At 46.2% G+C, this 18,232-nt stretch overlaps 1 protein-coding gene across 1 annotated transcript in view; it reads right to left on the bottom strand.

The window, feature by feature from the left end:
* The window catches only part of Wdr27 (WD repeat domain 27), a 106,516-nt gene that overhangs the window by 73,217 nt on the left and 15,067 nt on the right, over window positions 1-18,232 (bottom strand). Inside the window, exons 6-16 of the mRNA XM_090337806.1 lie at window positions 17,988-18,039; window positions 16,165-16,235; window positions 14,252-14,372; window positions 13,313-13,430; window positions 11,917-12,005; window positions 10,674-10,741; window positions 10,439-10,560; window positions 10,020-10,102; window positions 7,975-8,053; window positions 6,517-6,594; window positions 819-916 (exon numbers count right to left, since the gene is read on the bottom strand). Of these exons, the coding sequence (XP_090193932.1) occupies window positions 819-916; window positions 6,517-6,594; window positions 7,975-8,053; window positions 10,020-10,102; window positions 10,439-10,560; window positions 10,674-10,741; window positions 11,917-12,005; window positions 13,313-13,430; window positions 14,252-14,372; window positions 16,165-16,235; window positions 17,988-18,039 (979 nt within the window). The remainder of the gene's footprint in view (window positions 1-818; window positions 917-6,516; window positions 6,595-7,974; window positions 8,054-10,019; window positions 10,103-10,438; window positions 10,561-10,673; window positions 10,742-11,916; window positions 12,006-13,312; window positions 13,431-14,251; window positions 14,373-16,164; window positions 16,236-17,987; window positions 18,040-18,232) is intronic.

Genomic DNA, 18,232 nt, shown 5'->3' with positions numbered 1-18,232 from the left:
CCAACCCAGAGCAGGCTTCATCCATGCCTGATGACCCTTGAGGAGATACACCCACCCAACCAATGTCCTAATCTAGCTAATTCTCAACAGCAACTTTTAAGTTCTTTGGCTAAAATTACATGAAAAATGGAGGGAACTTTAGTAGCACTGTAAATCATGATGCCCTTTGGGGCTGCCACTTTGGACTTGGCAAAAGATATGCACTGTCGGTGTGGCTCAAGAGGACATTGCAAGTAGGCCTCTGGGCCTGCACTGTAGACAGAGGCATGGTGCACCTGGCAGCAAATTTCCCCTCAACAACAGGGTCCAGGTCTGGGCTGCTCACATGAAACTGCAGGTACTCCCACACTGCCCCTTACTCCTTCCAACATGAAGAATAAACACTGAAGTTCCACCAAAGAAGCCCAGCATATGCACTGGAAACAACAGCCACCAGGGACCACAGACAGTCAGGGACAAGGGACATAGCCCGGACCAGGGAGAGCTCATAGGCCACCACTGAGGCCTGCCTTCCCGTGACCAGACTGCTGTGGCTCCAGAGGGAAGGGGATGAGTCTGTGAACCTCCGGCCAAGTTCCTGTGTGTGGAGGGGTGGCCAGCAGACATGTGGGTGCGCCTTGCTGTGAGGCCAGCAACAGGGTGAGGGGCTCCACCCCCCAAGCCTGGCTGCCATCAAGTCCAGCTCACTCAAGGCTCCAAGTGCCGAGGGTTTCAGTACAAGGTCTCAAGGCACCAGGCCGTGGAAACACCTCAAACAGCAACGACAGTGGCCACAGCAAGGCGACATGAAAAGGAGAGGCACCGTGGAGCAGACCTACCTGAGTACTGGATCCAGGTCACAGCCACAGACCCCGGGGCCACCGCCACCTGCCTGCCGAGTCTGTGTGGCAAAGAATTCTCCAAAGGGTAGTCCTCACTTCAAAGAAGATCATAGGGAATGAATTCCAATGGTACTTACAAAGGAGATCAGAAATAAAACATGAGCTAGAGGGGCCAGGAGTGTGGCCTAGTGGTCAAGTGCCTGCCTAGCATGCACAAAGACCCGGGTTCCATTCCTCTGTACCATATACATAGAAAAAAGCCAGAAGTGGTGCTGAGGCTCAAGTGGTAGACCTCTAGCCTTGAGAAAGTCCAAGGACAGTGCTCAGGCCCTGAGCCCAAGCCCAGGACTGGCAAAAAAAAAAAGTTAAAAAAAAAAAAAAAGAGAGCTAGAAATGGATTTCCTTTCCCACTTACTTTGGGTAACTTCACTGCAGTGAACTCGAAATTCTACCAAACTCTTATTCAAAATCACAAGGAGTCATTTTAAAATACTCACTTTTGATGTGATCAGGTGCATCTAAACAATGCACCAATGGACAGAAGGAGACCGTCCCATTATAGTGGGGTAACAGGCCCACACCAGGGCTCTGCGAAATAATGTAGGGGTAAAACAGTGTAGTCCAGAGGGAACCAAACACAACGACGAGAGACACTGCCACCACATCACATAGCAACTATTCACCTTTCACACACTGAAAAGCTCTCTGCCCCTGAGCCACACTCCAGCCCTAGAATTTTCTGAGACAAGGTTTTATGTGGGATAGCCCAGGCTGTCATAAACTCACAATTCTGCTCAGTCTCCCAAGTGCTGGGATTAGAGACGTGGTGTCTCTATCAAGATAGAATTTTGTCCTTCTGAGGAAAAGTACATTCTAAAGTAAAAATAGCCATAGTGAACACATAAACCAGGCACGGCTGCTGCCACCACTGTCTAATGCCATTTGCAGTTTGTAACTCTACCCGTGCATGGCCATGTGGCAGAGTGCACACAGTAGGTGTTCTCACACCACAGAGCTGTGATGAGAGGTGCTCCCTCACCAGGTGAGAGGACCTGCTGTGCTCCATCATGATCTGTCACTACAGAAGCCATGTGGCTCATGACTATTAACTAATAAGAATGCATCCTGTTTAACTGGATGTGGATACTGTCTTGATATTTGTGAAGGTCTACAGAAACTGGAAATACACTGTCCAGTTTCATATTCCTTTATGGACAGTTATTATAATACTAATCACAGGTGCTCTCCATATAGTAAATCTATCTTAAGTTGAAAGATGGACTAAGTCTAAATACAGTTCATAAACTAACCACAGAGCATTGAGCTCAGCCCAGTCTGCTATAAACATGCTCAAAACATGCTTTAGCCTACTGCTAGATAAAAGCCTATCTTACCATAAAGCGCTGAATATCTTCTGTAGTGAATACCTGATCCAAACTCTGGCCACTGTATAGAGGTTGTTTTTCTGGTGACTATGGTGCCAGCTGGGAACTACAGACCATGGCTACTGTCCAGCACTAAACAGAGGGACACACCACACCTTGTTAACCCAGAAAAGGGCCAAAACTCAACATTCAAAATAGGTTCCCCTCATTTGTGATAGCTAGAATGTGTCTATAAATCTATTGGTAATCATATAGGTGGTAAGCGAGGGGTTACAAATGAATTCGAATGTATATACATTGTTTCTGAATTGTGGCAAAGTTGAAAACTCAAATTATTAAATCAGCAGTATTTAAATAACCTATACACAGTTTACACCATGAAAATAACTACAGTATGTTCTGGGTTTCCAAACAGAATGAAGGCAGGCTAGGGGAAAAGTACTAAGGCTAGTGGAAAGTGTCATCCGAATCGAACAACAGGGTGATGGGAGGAAGGAAGCATGAGGTCGACCTAGAAGGTGGCAGAAGCCACTTCAGGACAGCAAGAAAGGCTGCTCAGCCGTGGCCTGATACAGCCTCCCCCTCCTAAGTCTCTACTTGGAGCCTCTGTGCCAAACAACAGCTATTACAGAAGTAACAGGAGCAGCAGGTAACAAAAGAAGAGTTAGTTATGCTATGCAAATATGCTGCTCTAAAACCTGGAACAGCACAGTTTTTCTTTTGTTTTGGTGCTACTGGGGTTTCAACTTGCCATGCAGGCCTTCTGACACTGAGCCATGACTCCAGTCCTTTTTTGCATTCATTTATTTGCATTGATTATCTCTGGACTGAAATCTGTTCCACTGTAGCTGGGATGATAGATGTATGCCACCATATTCATCTTCTTCCACTGAGATGAAAGTCACAAATCTGACCGAGCAAGGCTGGAACTCCAAAGCTAGGATGCGGGCACATACCACTAGGAATGACCCCAATGCCCAGTAGGAGCCATCTTTTATACATCTATATTCCCCAGAAGCTGATGAGGTTGGCTTGCCTCAGCCAGAGAGCACCCCCTTTCCCTGGAAAAAGACCAGGAGGTATGCAGACAAGCCCTTCCCAACCAATCCCTGTCTGGACCCAGATGTGTCCTCTGGGGCCTCACCATCTCACTGCCTCTCCCCACAACTCCTACTAGGGCAAAAACCAAGTAAAACTCAGCTTGCTCACTCTATGTACTCATGGGTGTCTTATACGAGTGTTTTATTTTGTTATTTTAATAAAGAGTCCTTGGGCTGGGAGTTTGGCCTAGTGATAGAGTGCTTGGCTAGCATGCCTGGGTTTGATTCATTGGTACCACACACATAAAAAAGCCAGAAGTGGTGCTGTGGCACAAGTGGTAGAGCACTATGTTTGAGGAAAGGCCCAAGGACAGTGCTCAGGCCCTGAGTTCAAGCCCCAGGACTGGAAAAAAAAAAAAAGTCCTGCTACAAATCCTGCCATCTGGTCTACCAGAAAAATATTGTTCATGTGAACAGTGTTCAAACTATGTGGTCAAAATATAATCCCATAATCAATTTTTTACATCTAAATTGTTACATTAGTCTTAAAATAAGGGATAACAATGATCACGACACATTGTACTCATAAACTTTTGTTAAGTGGCAACTCCTTTGTACAAATACTTATAAGATATTTTTTAAAGAAAAAAATCTGGAGGGGAGGGGGTGGGGGAGAGAAATGGGAACAAAAACATGAGGCAGGGTAGCAATGATTGTTAAGTAATGCACCTTCTATCTGGCGAATATAATCTGGATGTCAGTGGCTCACACCTGTAATCCTAGCTACTTAGGAGGCTGAGACTGTTAGGATCACAGTTTGTGGTCAGTATATGAACCTGTTATCCTAACTATCCAAACAACAGGTTAAAAAAAAAACATGGTCAAGAAAATAAAGAGGCTCTCACCCATAACCCCAGCTACTCAGGAGATGAAGGTAAGAGGCTCAAGAGCAACACCAGGTAAAACCCTAAGACCCTATCTTAACAAACATCAAAAAGCAGAAGGGCTAGGGATATCTCAAATGGCAGACCATTTTCTTAGTAAGCAGGAAGCCTTGAATTCAAACACCAGCACTGAGAAAAATAATTGGAGTACAAAGTTGCCTTGTGGTCTGTCTGATCAGGCTTTGCTCTATTTTGCTGCAAGTAGAAGTAGAGAAGTAGAAGTGGGAAGGAACAGTGAAAAGGTTTAAGGAAGGAAAGTATCCATGAACATGGGCTAAAACAATCCCCACAATATCAAAACACAATGTAATCCCACTCACCCACCAGGAAGAATGGTATCCTGCCATTTATAAGGAAATGCAAAGACCTGGGGAAAATGTATTAAGTAAAGCAAGCCAAACCCAGAGAAATAGGTTGCACAATTCCCCTCTTTTACATTAGTAAACATACTGGGTGATAAACAAGGGGTTACAAATGAATTAACTGGGGCATAATGAACTCTATGGAGAGCAAGAATAGTATGTTTTTTTAAAAAGACCAAGTCAAAGCCCAACAAAGTAATTACCAGGAAATGGGTACTTGCAAAAAGGGAAGGTGGGCCCAACAGGAGAGGGGTAGAAGAATGAAGGGGATAGGAGGAGAATGCAGGCAAAAATTAATTGTATACACAGATTTGAGAATATAAGGGAAGGAATAAGTCCAAGAGAGGTGAAGATGAAGTGGTGACATAGATCAAGACGCCTTGTGCACATGAACAGCTTTGTTGAACTGCAAAAACAAAAAATCAGTACATAACCTAAAATTCACATAAGCAAGGGGAGGGGGAGGTTGGGAGATGGTTGAAAGGGTAACACTGGTGAAGTCACATTGTATTCATAAACCACTTCAGTGAGTGGCAACTCCTTCATACAACTGTTTCAAAATAATAACAGTATTTTTTAAACTTTTAAAAGAGTAACCCAATTAAAAATTGGTCAATGGGCAGGGAGTTTGGCCTAGTGGTTAAAGTGCTTTCCTAGCATGCATGGAGACCCGGGTTCGATTCCTCGGTACCACATACATAGAAAAAAGCCGGAGGTGGTGCTGAGGCTCAAGTGGTAGAGCTCTAGCCTTGAGAAAGTCCAAGACAGTGCTCAGGCCCTGAGCTCAAGCCCAGGACTGGCAAAAAAAAAAAAATTGGTCAACACTCAAATAGATATTTCTCAAGAGAAGAAAAATAAATGATTGATAAATAAGTGGAAAATTCTCAGTATCACTAAGTATCAGGGAAATGCAAGTAAAAACTATAATGAGATACCATCTCATCCCAGTCAGACTGATTTTCATCAAAAAATAAATAATAAAAGATGTGGAGCGGAAAGAACCCTCCCTTCCCTTATATATGATTAGTGTGAATATAAATTAGAAAAGCCCCTTCTGAAAACAATACAAATGCTCCACCGAAAGCTAAAAGAGCTGTCTGGGCTACCTCGACGTGGAATCCACAAACAGGACCATCATCAAATGCACACATGTGCGCAATGGAAAACCACACAGCCATAAAGAACAACACGGGGTCATTGGCAGTGAAAAGCCCTCTCCCCGAGTCCGGGCGGCATCTAGGCCTGCCCTGGTGGACAGAGGTGGACCTCCTCGTGTCACGGCATCGGGGTGGCAGCACCGCTGCACAAGGCTTCACTGCTGTCACCTACATGGCACAAATGGCACTCGTCAGTTCTTTTGTACATCTAAGTTTTAACAAAAATTAAATTTTAAAATTTAAGCTGTTAAGGTGGTCAAATGGCAGTATGTCTGAAAATATTAACATGAGACTATAAAGGATATTTATGTAATTACTCATATTTGTGTAGTCTTACACCTATGTCAGTTAAGACAAGACTGGGAGTCTGGCCTAGTGGTAGAGTGCTTGCCTAGCATGCACAAAGACCTGGGTTCAATTCCTGTGTACCACATACATAGAAAAAGCTGGAAGTGGTGCTGTGGCTCAAGTGGTAGAGCTCTAGCCTTGAGAAAGTCCAAGGACAGTGCTCAGGCCCTGAGCTCAAGCCCCACAACTGGCAAAAAAAATATCAGTTAAACCATTTTAACAGTCAAAATGTTTTTCTCAGCACTGGAACTTGAACTCGTTTCCTTATAATTGCTCAATTGGCTAGAGTTCTATCACATGAGCCATTTCTCCAGCCTAGCATTTTCCCTGGTTATTTTGGAGACAGAATCTCTCGGACTTTTCTGTCAGGTATAGATTGCATGAGCCACTAGTGTCCAGCTTAAGGATTTTTCAAAGTTATTTCAAATTTACTTCAAATAAATAAATTAGATTACATACCATTTGTAACTGTTCTTGCATTTTGAAGACTTTTTGCCACTATGCTTGACATTAGTCTTTGGTGAAAACATGGTGACACTGTGGAAAGAAAACTCCTATCATCCTCAAAGACTTCTACTCCACTTTTCTTAGAAGAGTTATATTTACAGGACAAGCACACATGTTCATATCTGCACAAATCATTCCCACTGTCTCCTGCTGCTCCCTCCCCCTTCTCACCTCAGAGATGTCACTTCTCCTCCTTAGGTGCCCGGTTGAGAATCCTGTCCCATGCCCCAGGGCCTCACTCGGGGACACATGGCCTGGAAGCTGCCTACACTCCCACCATGCTCTACACAGTGAATCGTGGCAGTCCACCCTGAACAACCACTGAGCCACACTCAATTACACTGATGTACAATTTTTCTGAGGCATGAAATTTAGAATACACCGTTCCCTTACTCATTCATTACCCCTCTTCTCTATCCATCATCCCTCCATCCATCCATCCATTCATCCATCATCCCTCTCTCCACTTATCACCCATCCCTCCATCTATGTGTCCCTCTCAACATCCATCCATCTATAAGAGCCTTAGGAGTGGGTGAGAGGTGCCAAGTGTTTACTCAGGCATGGAACTTCACAGAACAGACAACAAATAAAGCACAACCATGCGTGTCACTAGTCAGGCCAGAAGAAAGAATGAGGTCGGAAAGGGCCAGAAGGCCTATTGGAACTGTAGTCCTACAGAACATCCTGGAACAGAGGCCTGAAGAAATCTCAAACTAGGACCTAGGGCTGAGGTGGAAGTAGTAGAAGAGCATGGAAAATGATGTGAGGTAGGAGAACCAACGGGGGCGGGGGGGATGCTGGAAAGACACCAGAGGACACTGTGCATAGATGTGCACAGAACCAATAGTGGACACTGTGCTAAGCGTGCACAAAGCCACCAGAGGCTGCCATGCCATCAGCATGCAGGAACCCTGAGGGGGCTTCAAGGGAACACAGATATTTCTGGGATTCACAATTACAGAGTCTAGATTTGAAGTAGGAAGAAAACATTTTTTAAATGTTCATTTAAAAGAAAATGGCTCATGTAGAACTGGGAAATACAGGGAGACTTTGTTGTAGCTTCTTTATGGACCATGCTGCTATTATTTCTTCTTCTAAGAAGTCTCACGACCAAATGTCCCACCTTAGGTCTTGAATATCTGACCTTAAAGCAAAGCTGTATGAAGAAAGGGCGCAGGGGTTGACCTCCGGCGGGTTACATCATTCCAGAGCATCACTGCTAGTTCTCCATGTCAGCAGCTTCTTCCCCACCCCAGGGAGGTAAGGACCAACAGGGCTCACGGGCTGATGCAAGGCCTAGGGTACAGAGCCCTCAAGAGATGTCCGCTGCTGCAGCCAGTACCTGGTGGGACTGTGGCATCCTGTCCAACCCATCCTGCGACCCTGCCCTGTGAAGGAGGTACTCACTGTGGTGCTGATGCATAGCCAGACGACCTCACTTTCCTGTGGAACACCAGGGGTCGGTCGGCCACGCCTCTCTGATTAGCTGTATGAAATCAACATTGCAAATCAACAAACACAAGCGCCTCTTAAAAACAGATTCACTAAAACGAGGCTCCGCATCCAAGTCAAACCACCCAAAGGAGATCAAGAAGAGCAAGGCACAAGAAAACAACGTAAGTGCTCCCATCCTTCTGCCAAGGAATTGCACTATTCTAACAAACACCACGTGTTGCAAATGCACAAGGATGGCAGCTCAGCTCTGCTGTGCTGTGCTGGTCACAGAACACTGCTGGAGGAACACACCTCACTCTCTCCTGGGATAGCCAAGAAGAGGCTTGGGAAAGCTCAAACTCCGCAAATCACGGATGCACACACAGTCTCCATGAGCATGAAATTGACAACAGATACTCTGTGGACAGGGACACGACCACACACGCTCTCTCCATGGACAGGGACATGACATCACGTGGCTTCTTCATGAACAGGGACATCTACCATTGTACATTTTCTTCGTGACAAGGACACTAACCCTATAACCTCTTTGAACAAAGACATCACTGTTTACAATTGTTTAATGTGCAGAATAAGAACACGAATATAGTAATAGCCTAACGAGGCTACTCTAGTGGAAGCAACATTTCCATCCACATTTTTCTATGCATGTTTCCCAAAGCACTGCCACTTAATTTACCACATTTATAAATCTCAAAGCAATTTCAGACTAAGATGACTTTTTTTTTGTAAATTTAACAGATGACCATTCAGGTGAACATTCTCTGCAATATGTAAAATAACTTTAGGAAATGGATAAGTGAATAATCCCGTGACTCCAAAAATGTTCTTCACAAAGTATTTCAGTTCTATTTCTGGTACTACTCAAGCCTGATGACTCGACTTTGTCCCAACAGGTCCCATGAGCCCATGAGCAGAGTTAATTCACATCTTTTGACACTTCGCAATACCCAGGGTGGCCACCAGTGAGGTTTTGCCCTCCCCAGAAGAGAGCCAGTTCAAGAGTTTGCAAATTCCTACCCCACAGAAAAGAGCTCCAGCTGATGAAACCAGGCCTGGGGATCCTGGGAAGAGAGGCGGAGGGAGGGGGGAGGGAAGAGGGAGGCTGCCTAGCAAAGCAGACCTTGAGTTCAAGCCCCAGGACTGGCATGCACACCTGCACACACACACACACACACACACACACACACACACACACACTCACACACTCACACACACACACAGATTGCTCGTTAAAGGAAAAGGTAAATGGTTCATAATGAAAAGCAATTGGGACATAATATATTCTACCATCTTAAAACAAGGGCTAGTTCTCTGAAGAAAAAAAAAGTATCAGCCAGGCACGGTAGCTCACACCTGTAATCCTAGCTACTCAGGAGGCTTAGGTCTGAGAATCATGGTTCAAAGCCAGCCCAGGCACAAAAGTCTATGAGACTCTTATCTCCAATTAAACACCTAGACACCACCCAGGCCCAGAGTTCAAGCCCCATGATCAACCAAAAAAAAAAAAAGAAGTTATCATGTAGACTGTTTGCTAGATATGTACAATAAACTAACCAAAACATACTTTCAAGTGTATACTATTTAGGATCTACCTCGTGAAACACTGCAAGGTCATTAGGAAAACAAGCACCTTATTGAAGCACATCTTTTTTTTTTTTTTTTTTTTTTTCACCAGTCCTGGGCTTGAGCTCAGGGCCTGAGCACTGTCCTTGGACTTTCTCAAGGCTAGAGCTCTACCACTTGAGCCTCAGCACCACTTCTGGCTTTTTTCTAGGTATGTGGTACTGAGGAATCGAACCCGGGTCTTCATGCTAAAGCACATCTTATGTAGCACCAAAAGTATTTCCTACCACAGACCATATGCAATAAATATGAGAAAGGCAGAGTAAGAAGAAAACCCTGGTCCTGCAGCGTACTGGCCCCTGCTGGCAGTGACAGGAGCCAGCCCAGGTACCCATGCATACCTGTGTTTCAGGGAGGGGCGATATACTAACCAGGTCGTTTTTGATTAGCAGGCTTGGGACTCTTTGTCGTAGAAAGTCCAAAATGCAATGGAGAAGTGGGTAGGACACAGGAGCTAAAGTAGAAATAGACCATGTGATGAGGGTAAACGATGATATACTAGAACTGTTTCAAAGATACTACATTCTTAGGACATTTATAAGTGCACATTCATGAAAACATGGGTATATAATATTTACAAATTAAATAATCTTATCCATATGAGAAAATATTAGTATTTTAAAGAAAGTAGTGTTTTGTGATTTACACTCTATTCTGAAATTAAGTAGCATTGTGTATTAAACTATAACCCATGTGTAACATAAGAACAAGCATTTCTTCCAAGAAGGTCAGCCGGGCTGCCATCTTCCTGTGAGAAGGAGCCCACACCCTCCATCCACAGGCACTCTACCTGGGCAGCACCGACAGCAACGTCCCCTCCCGGTGGGCCTGCTGAGCACGCACCAGCACGGACAGGCGGATCTCCAACACGGCAGTCTGACTGCCAAACATAGATGTGAGTACACAGAATGCCTGTAGGGACAGTCAGGACGTCATTAGCAACCTCTGCGCCAGCATCTGTCTCCAGCCCCTCCAAGACACCAAGGCACACTCCAGAGCCCGCCCTCACTCCACACATGGCTGACCTTGTCACCAACACCATTGCTCATCACGGCACAGGATCCAGCAACTTGGATGCTCAGGCCCGGAAAATCTTAATTTTGAGCAAAGATACACAAAGCTTGAAGAGAAAGTAAAGGGAAGAAGCACTTGCTGGTTTGGCCCAGCAAACATCAGCCTGGAGGGAGCAACAGGGGCTGTGACAAGGAAGGAGACAGGTCCTTCTGTCACACAGCCAGCAGGGTAGGAGGCCAAAAACCTGCCAGAACACTGCATGAAAGTGCAACGGGCATGGGAGGTGGGAGAGAGCCTTTTGAAGCCAGAACCCACACCCAGAGAAAAGTGAATGATGCTGAAGCTGCATCTTAGGAACCAGCAAGGGTAGTCTGCCAGGAGAATTAGGCCATACCATGCCACACAAGTCTGGAGAAGTCAGGCAAGGCAAGGAAAATGATCTTGTGAATCTAAGAGGAGGGATTTAGAGGACAGTATTCAAGGGAGAGGGCTACACCAGCAGAGTCATAAAGTCTGGAGTGAGTGACCGTCATGTTTTTATTTAAACTTTGCATCTTATACAAAAAGAGGGTAAGGGCAGACAAGAAAAAGGACAGTGTGTGGGACAGACCCTGATGAAGAACCTAATACTAGAGATGGCATTCCTTGTCTTTAAAGTAGGGCACATGGACTTGAGGCCATTTAGAACTGTGGCAACTGTTAATTATCATCAGTAAAAACAGGATCCCAGAGGGGTAATGTGCCAAGAGAGCTAGTGCCATAAGCGTCAGAGGAGCCTACCATGTAGATCAAGAGGCTCATGGGATCCTGACCCTCAAGGGTGGAGGAAGAGGCTCAAGGGATCCTGACCCTGGAGGATGGAGGAAGAGGCTCGCGGGATCCTGACCCTCGAGGATGGAGGAAGAGGCTCACGAGATCCTGACCCTCGAGGGTGGAGGAAGAGGCTCGCGGGAGCCTGACCCTCGAGGGTGGAGGAAGAGGCTCGCGGGAGCCTGACCCTCGAGGATGGAGGAAGAGCCCAGCTTGTTGTGCCAAGTATCTCAGAGAAACTGGGAAGAGCATACTTGAAGCTGTGGCCTTTGGCTTCACCAACACAACAGTTCCTGATGACCTGAGTAAGTATCTAGCTACTGATTAATCGTATCCTCAGATTTAAATGGTGATATTTTCTATTCTCAAACCTTTGCTACCCCAGTTCATTTAAAAAAACACGCAAGTTACAGGAGATTATACTTATTGAATTTATGTTCTTACCCTTGAAGTATAAATCGGCCTCCAATTCAAAGTTTGCCACATTAAATACAAATAAACCAACGGTACTTCCGATCCATACACATTCAGTGCTGTCAGAGACAAAGTATAAAGGAAAGAAGAGACATCAACTTCTCTTCCTCCCCAGGGTTAGTGCACAGCATCTCGCTGCCCACGTGTACACCCCACTCTGGATAAACCAGGGCAGGCCACCCGCTCCAACCAGCCATCATGAACCAGGAGGCCTAGGTTGATTCCCTAGGCATCCACTGGCTGCCTGCTAGAGACAGAATCTCACAGCAGCCACAGGCTGACCCCAGCCTGCCTCTGGCCCATGTTTTCTTCTGAGGTTACAGAGGTTGGGCTGCATCCTGCAGGGCCATGCTCAGGTGAGGGTCCTGGCATGCCAGTGAAGGCCACCATAGCCCCTGCTCCTACAGGTCCTGAAGCTACAAGGTAAAGGAGGTAACCAGCTCAGGAAACAGCCTCCCCAGAGTCTGGGAACAGCCCATCAGTGTGCAGTACACATCTGTGGGTTGTCAACCGACCATCAACACAGGTCTGTGAGTTATCAACCGACCATCAACACAGGTCTGTGGGTTATCAACCGACCATCAACAGAGTCATGGCAAGCCATGTCAGGCTTAGAGATGCTCTCCCAGCTCAGACTTGATGCTCAGTCCTCCCATCTGTTCCATCAGCTCAGCTGCCACCCTGCACCCAGGCCTATACTACCCGCCCCAGCAGAAATCTGAGCTGTGCCCCTGGCTTTGTCCTTGTGGAGACCTAGCACTGGAAGGCAGCAGAGGGAATAGTGCCCAGTCCAGTGAGCAGCTGGCAGCATGGTTAGTCCTTTCCTGTCCTTACTTTGTATCTGGACAGGCTTGGCAGCTCTGCCTCCAGGGCCAAGGCACTTCAGAGCGAGCAAACCACCCTTTGGGCTATCATTTCCCTCTCAGAGCAGATCTCCACAGCTGCCTAAGCTTTCTAATGGTGGGGGGGGGGTATGAGCAGAATTATATACTTTAATCACAGACGGTGCCTCTTTAGGTTCCCAAGTGTTTACACTATTTCTACCCAACACAGAAAGAAGTAAAATTCATTTAGGGTTAATTTGAAATACATGGTACATGTGGGGAAAGAGAGTGGGAGTAAGTTATAATTGCCCACTTTCTAAATGAAATTCCTACTACAAAGGTAAACATCTGCCTAGATTTGGGTGGGCATAATTAAAATAATCTAATTCCTGGTAACACACTTACATAAAACCATCCAAATTTACCACATCTAAGGCTTTAAATATATAATTCTAAGATTGCTTATAGTCGGCAAAATCAGGGACAGCAGAAGCTGGGATTTTTGCCATTCTAAGCTTCAAGTTTCCATCTTAGGTACGTACGTGCCATGCTCAGTGGCAGGGACACGTGGAAGCACGCAGTGAGCGAGCATGAGGACCGGCAACGCGGCTTCAGCCTCTCCTGCATCTGTCTCCTTCCCGCACAGGTGCCGACTCTCACCTAGGGATTAGTGAAGGCACTTTTCAAGGTTAAAGGCAGAGAACTTGTTTACTGAGATGCTATAGCAAGTACAGACTGACCATCTGAACCACAAGTCAAAGACAAAACACCTGAACATAAGGTGAAAGTAAAACACTACACTGTGTATTCTGTAGTTGATGGAGGATAGGATTTAACATACTGAACCAAAAAAGGGAGTGGGGGAAGAAGACTTCCAATGTGAAGTCGTTATCCCCACAGTTCCTAAAGTAGAAAAGGGTTTTCATAAGAGAAATAATGAAAGCCAAGGCTTAAGGCCTTAGGGAAAAATTAGAATATAGCAAAGGTCAGTAATTTCTAAGCTAATTTTTAAAAATCACTTCAAGCTAAAATTTAAAAAATAAGCAGGAGGCCAAATGTGCAGGATAGTAAAATAACATGAGAATCAACATCATGGGCCTATAAACAGAGCCAAGGCCCCTGGAAAACAACTGCTGACCCTCCTTCCTCCCTGGTGGAAAGTGACAGGGTGTGCACCCACCCTCTGAAAGCCGCAGGACGCCACTCGAGGGGCTGCCTTCTTGGCTCCAAGTCTCCATCCCTCCACACAGCAGCACACGTAGGGCCTAATGGAGTCAGGTCAGGACTCTGCCGGTCTAGCCTGCATCCTGGCTCACAGCACATGCAGGACCTCATGGGGTCTGCAGTCAGGACTCTCAGCCTTTTCCAATCCACGAATATCTTGTCCATACTCCCTTCAGAGCCCACCTAACAGAGGCTCTGAAAAAGTGCCTGTGAGTGCTGCATTTAAGCCAGAGGCCCCTGGAGACTCTGTAGCATACCTGACAGGCTGCGTGGTCCCGCCTTTCCCCTTCTAGTGGAGAAGGTCTCACTCTTCTTCCGTAAGTCCACACATGCCACACGGCGATAATGATGTCCTTCCATCAAACTGAAGATCTGAAGCTAAAGAAGCAAAGCACATGCAGATGTGAATCTCCTTCAGCAGGTAGTATTTACATGCTCAGGACAAGCAGTAAAACCCAAAGACAGCACTGGTTTAGAGCACACAAGCCACCATGCCTGTGAGGGGCTGTACATTCTGTGCTCCTCTTCTCAACACTGCTCCTGGGCCCCATACCTGGAAGACCCACATAGCCTCAACAAACCAGTTCAGAAGGGCAGCAGACAAAGAAATGCCAAGGTTAAGGACAGCCATACCCCTATCACACAGGCTGCTCAAGACATGGCTGGAATGAGGTTTCAAGGCCCTATTCCATGTCCTTAGGCCTTGGCATAGACTCAGAGCCACAAACACCTCTGATCTCTCTCCAGGAGTAAGACACAGGACAGCAGTAACAGATTCTATCAAAAAGCATATAAATTATCTTAGCTTTTTATTGTATCTTTGTCACGTTTATATCAACAGGTTTTTGTTAGTGGTGATGGTGGTTTTGTCCATTGTGGGACTTGAACTCTGGCCCTGGGCTGCCCCTGAGCTCTTCAGCACAGGTTAGTGCTCTACCCCTGAGCTACAGCACCACTTTCAGGTTTCTGCTGGTTAACTGGAGATAAGAGTCTCATAGACTTATGGGCCTGGAATTTGGCCTAGTGGTAGAGTGTTTGCCTAGCTTGAGGAAAAAGCCCAAGGACAGTACTCAAGCCCTGAGTTCAAGCCCCGGGACTGGCAAAAAAAAAAAAAAGAGTCTCATGGACTTTAGTGCCTGGCCTGAGCTGGGCTTTGAACTATGATCCTTAGATCTCAGCCTCCTGAGTAGCTAGGATTACAGGTGTGAGCCACCACTGCCTGACCCCTATACCAACAGTTTGTCCATGCTTTGTGAAATAAAAATTGTCCTTAATTATTCACATTAAAAACTGAAAGAGGGGGACCAGGGTTTGGCCTAGTAGAAGAGTGTTTGTCTAGCATGCACAAAGACCTGGGCTCAATTCCTCATTACCACATACATAGAAAAAGCTGGAAGTGGTGCTGTTGCTCAAGTGGTGGAGCTCTAGCCTTGAGAAAGTCCAAGGACAGTGCTCAGACACCAAGTTCAAGCCCCAAGACTGTCAAAAAAAAAAAAAACTGAGGGGCCGGGAGTTTGGCCTAGTGGTAGAGTGCTTGCCTAGCATGCACGAAGACCCGGGTTCGATTCCTCGGTACCACGTACATAGAAAAAAAAAGGCAGAAATGGTGCTGAGGCTCAAGTGGTAGAGCTCTAACCTTGAGAAAGTCCAAGGACAGTGCTCAGGCCCTGAGCTCAAGCCCAGGACTGTCAAAAAAAAAAAACTGAAACAGGTAAGGCATTAGTGGTTCATGCCTCATGAGGCTCACAGTTCTGCCAGTCCCAGCATGAAAGTCTACGAGACTGATACACAACCAACAAAAAGCCAAAAGTAGAGCTGTAGTTCAAGTGGTTGAGTGCTAACCTTGAGCAAAAAAGCTCAAGGACAGTGCCCAGGCCCTGGGTGTAAAGGACCAGGAAAAAAAAAAAGAACAGATGAAATACTTTGTATTCAAAACCATATAAAGCTGATGGCTAAACAGGTGGTTCTAGGCCCTTGAGACATTCTGGAGTCCACAGGGTGCTTCTAGAACATGCATATCACCAGCCTCCGCTGCAGCCCAGGGCCTGGCCACTGGATCAGAAGCCCACTAGGTCCCTGCCATGGTACCGGGATGCACAAGAGGTGACCAGCTTCTGAAGCCTAGCTCCAAGGAACCCGAAAGTGGAGGCCTCCCATGCCACATCCTCACCTGGCCGTCAGCACACCCAGTGACCAGCTGCTTGCTTTCCTCATGGATAGAAAGACTCAGGAGGGGGTAGGCTGTGGAGGTGAGCAGACAACAGTCAGTCTCCTGGGCACGGCCGATACTCAGTTCCTCCCTCCAGCATGTAAAAGGTCACAGGGAAGAAAGGGAAACAAAAAACGGGGCGGTTACTCCACTGGCCACAGGCAGCCCTGGCAAGGCAAACCTCACCAGCTCCCCAAAAGCCCATGAGCCAGCACCGGCCCCTGGTGACTGCCAGAAGCTGGGGCAGATCCACCCAGGAGGCACTACATGCGTGAGAGGGGATGATGGATTTATGATGAGAACAGCAAATAAACAGATGTCTTGTTTATTTTTTAAAAGTACTACAGAAACACGTTTCATCTAAAATACGCTAAACTGTAAAGAATTTAGGATAGTTGGATAAATGAAGATTAACACCACCCATTTTAATTAAGCCATACATGATATCAAAGATCAAGTTTATAACTGTTTTGTGATAGCCAAATAATTTTGCATAATTAACCTTAGGAAAATGATTGTGACATACTTCTAAGAAATGTGCTTTATCCTGAGAGTGGTGAACAGTTCCAAATTGTACACTGATGCACCGACCCCAGGGAGATGGCAGGGTCACGGGTGCACCGACCCCAGGGAGATGGCAGGGTCACGGTGCACCGACCCCAGGGAGATGGCAGGGTCACGGGTGCACCGACCCCAGGGAGATGGCAGGGTCACGGTGCACCGACCCCAGGGAGATGGCAGGGTCACGGGTGCACCGACCCCAGGGAGATGGCAGGGTCACGGTGCACCGACCCCAGGGAGATGGCAGGGTCACGGGTGCACCGACCCCAGGGAGATGGGAGGGTCACGGTGCACCGACCCCCCAGGGAGATGGCAGGGTCACGGGTAAATCAATTGCTGGATCTTAGGGTCATGCAGGCATCTGTGTGACCTTTCAATGCCACTTTCATGTCACAGAAAAGAACCACATCCTGCTGGTACTTATTCCTCTTCCCTTAAAAACATGGCACATGTGAAGAACGTATTCAGCATAGGAAGTGGCCCTGTGGGCTGAGTGTGGCTAGAGAGCATGGAGCCTGCAGGTGACCCACTCCCACACATTCCATGCTCCCAGGAGATCCACACTGGCCCTTCTAATGCATCAGTCATACGTCTTTGGAACCTGGTGTTCACTTACCACCAAAAAGGCAGTTAGAAGAAAACACATAACTCGTGAGGTCTCACTTGTCCCTTACTCCCCGCACTGGACCATGAGGGACCCGGGCCTGTAAATACCTCCATCTCTAGGCCTTGTGTCCACATAAAAGCAGAGGACTGATAGTTCCCTGCATCCAATATTTTACCTGAGAGCAAACATGCTTTGTCCAGTTTCCTGGAACAGGCTCAGACTTCTAGCTCATTCTGATCCTAAACTAAAAACTTCAAAGACTAAAGTGAAATACATTAGCATACAGCTATTTAAAAGTGAGACTGGCAGGCCGGGAGTGTGGCCTAGTGGTAGAGTGCTTGCCTAACATGCATGAAGACCTGTGTTCAATCCCTCGATACCACTTACATGGAAAAAGCCAGAAGTGGTGCTGTGGCTCAAGTGGTAGAGCTCTAGCCTGAGAAAACCCAAGGACAGTGCTCATGCCCTGAGTTCAAGCCCAAGACTGGCAAAAAAAAAAAGGAAAAAAGGGTGAGACTGGCAGATTCAGACCGCTGGATCTTTGATCCAGATAACAGAGTATGAGAATCTGATTAAATGGCTTATTTAGTGAAAATGTATATAATTGTTAATTTACCTGTTAAAATGGATGAACTGTATATTAATGATCCCAAACAATGGTCCCAGACCTTTGAATAGACAGATATTACTTTAGAAGAGGTAAACATGTTGCCATTATTGCCAAAGGGTCAATTATCAAATGTAATAAAGATTATCATAAATAGAACTTTTGAAACGACGCAAGATGTCAGAATTATGAAGAAAAAGAAATCACAACACTTTCAGAGTAACCCCCTTTCAATTTGTACAAACTAAAACCAC

Source organism: Megascapheus bottae, chromosome 8, assembly GCF_031878675.1.
Source record: "Megascapheus bottae isolate mThoBot1 chromosome 8, mThoBot2.hap1, whole genome shotgun sequence".
NCBI classification, from domain to species: domain Eukaryota; kingdom Metazoa; phylum Chordata; class Mammalia; order Rodentia; family Geomyidae; genus Megascapheus; species Megascapheus bottae.
This window is presented reverse-complemented; position numbering and strand designations above follow the sequence as displayed.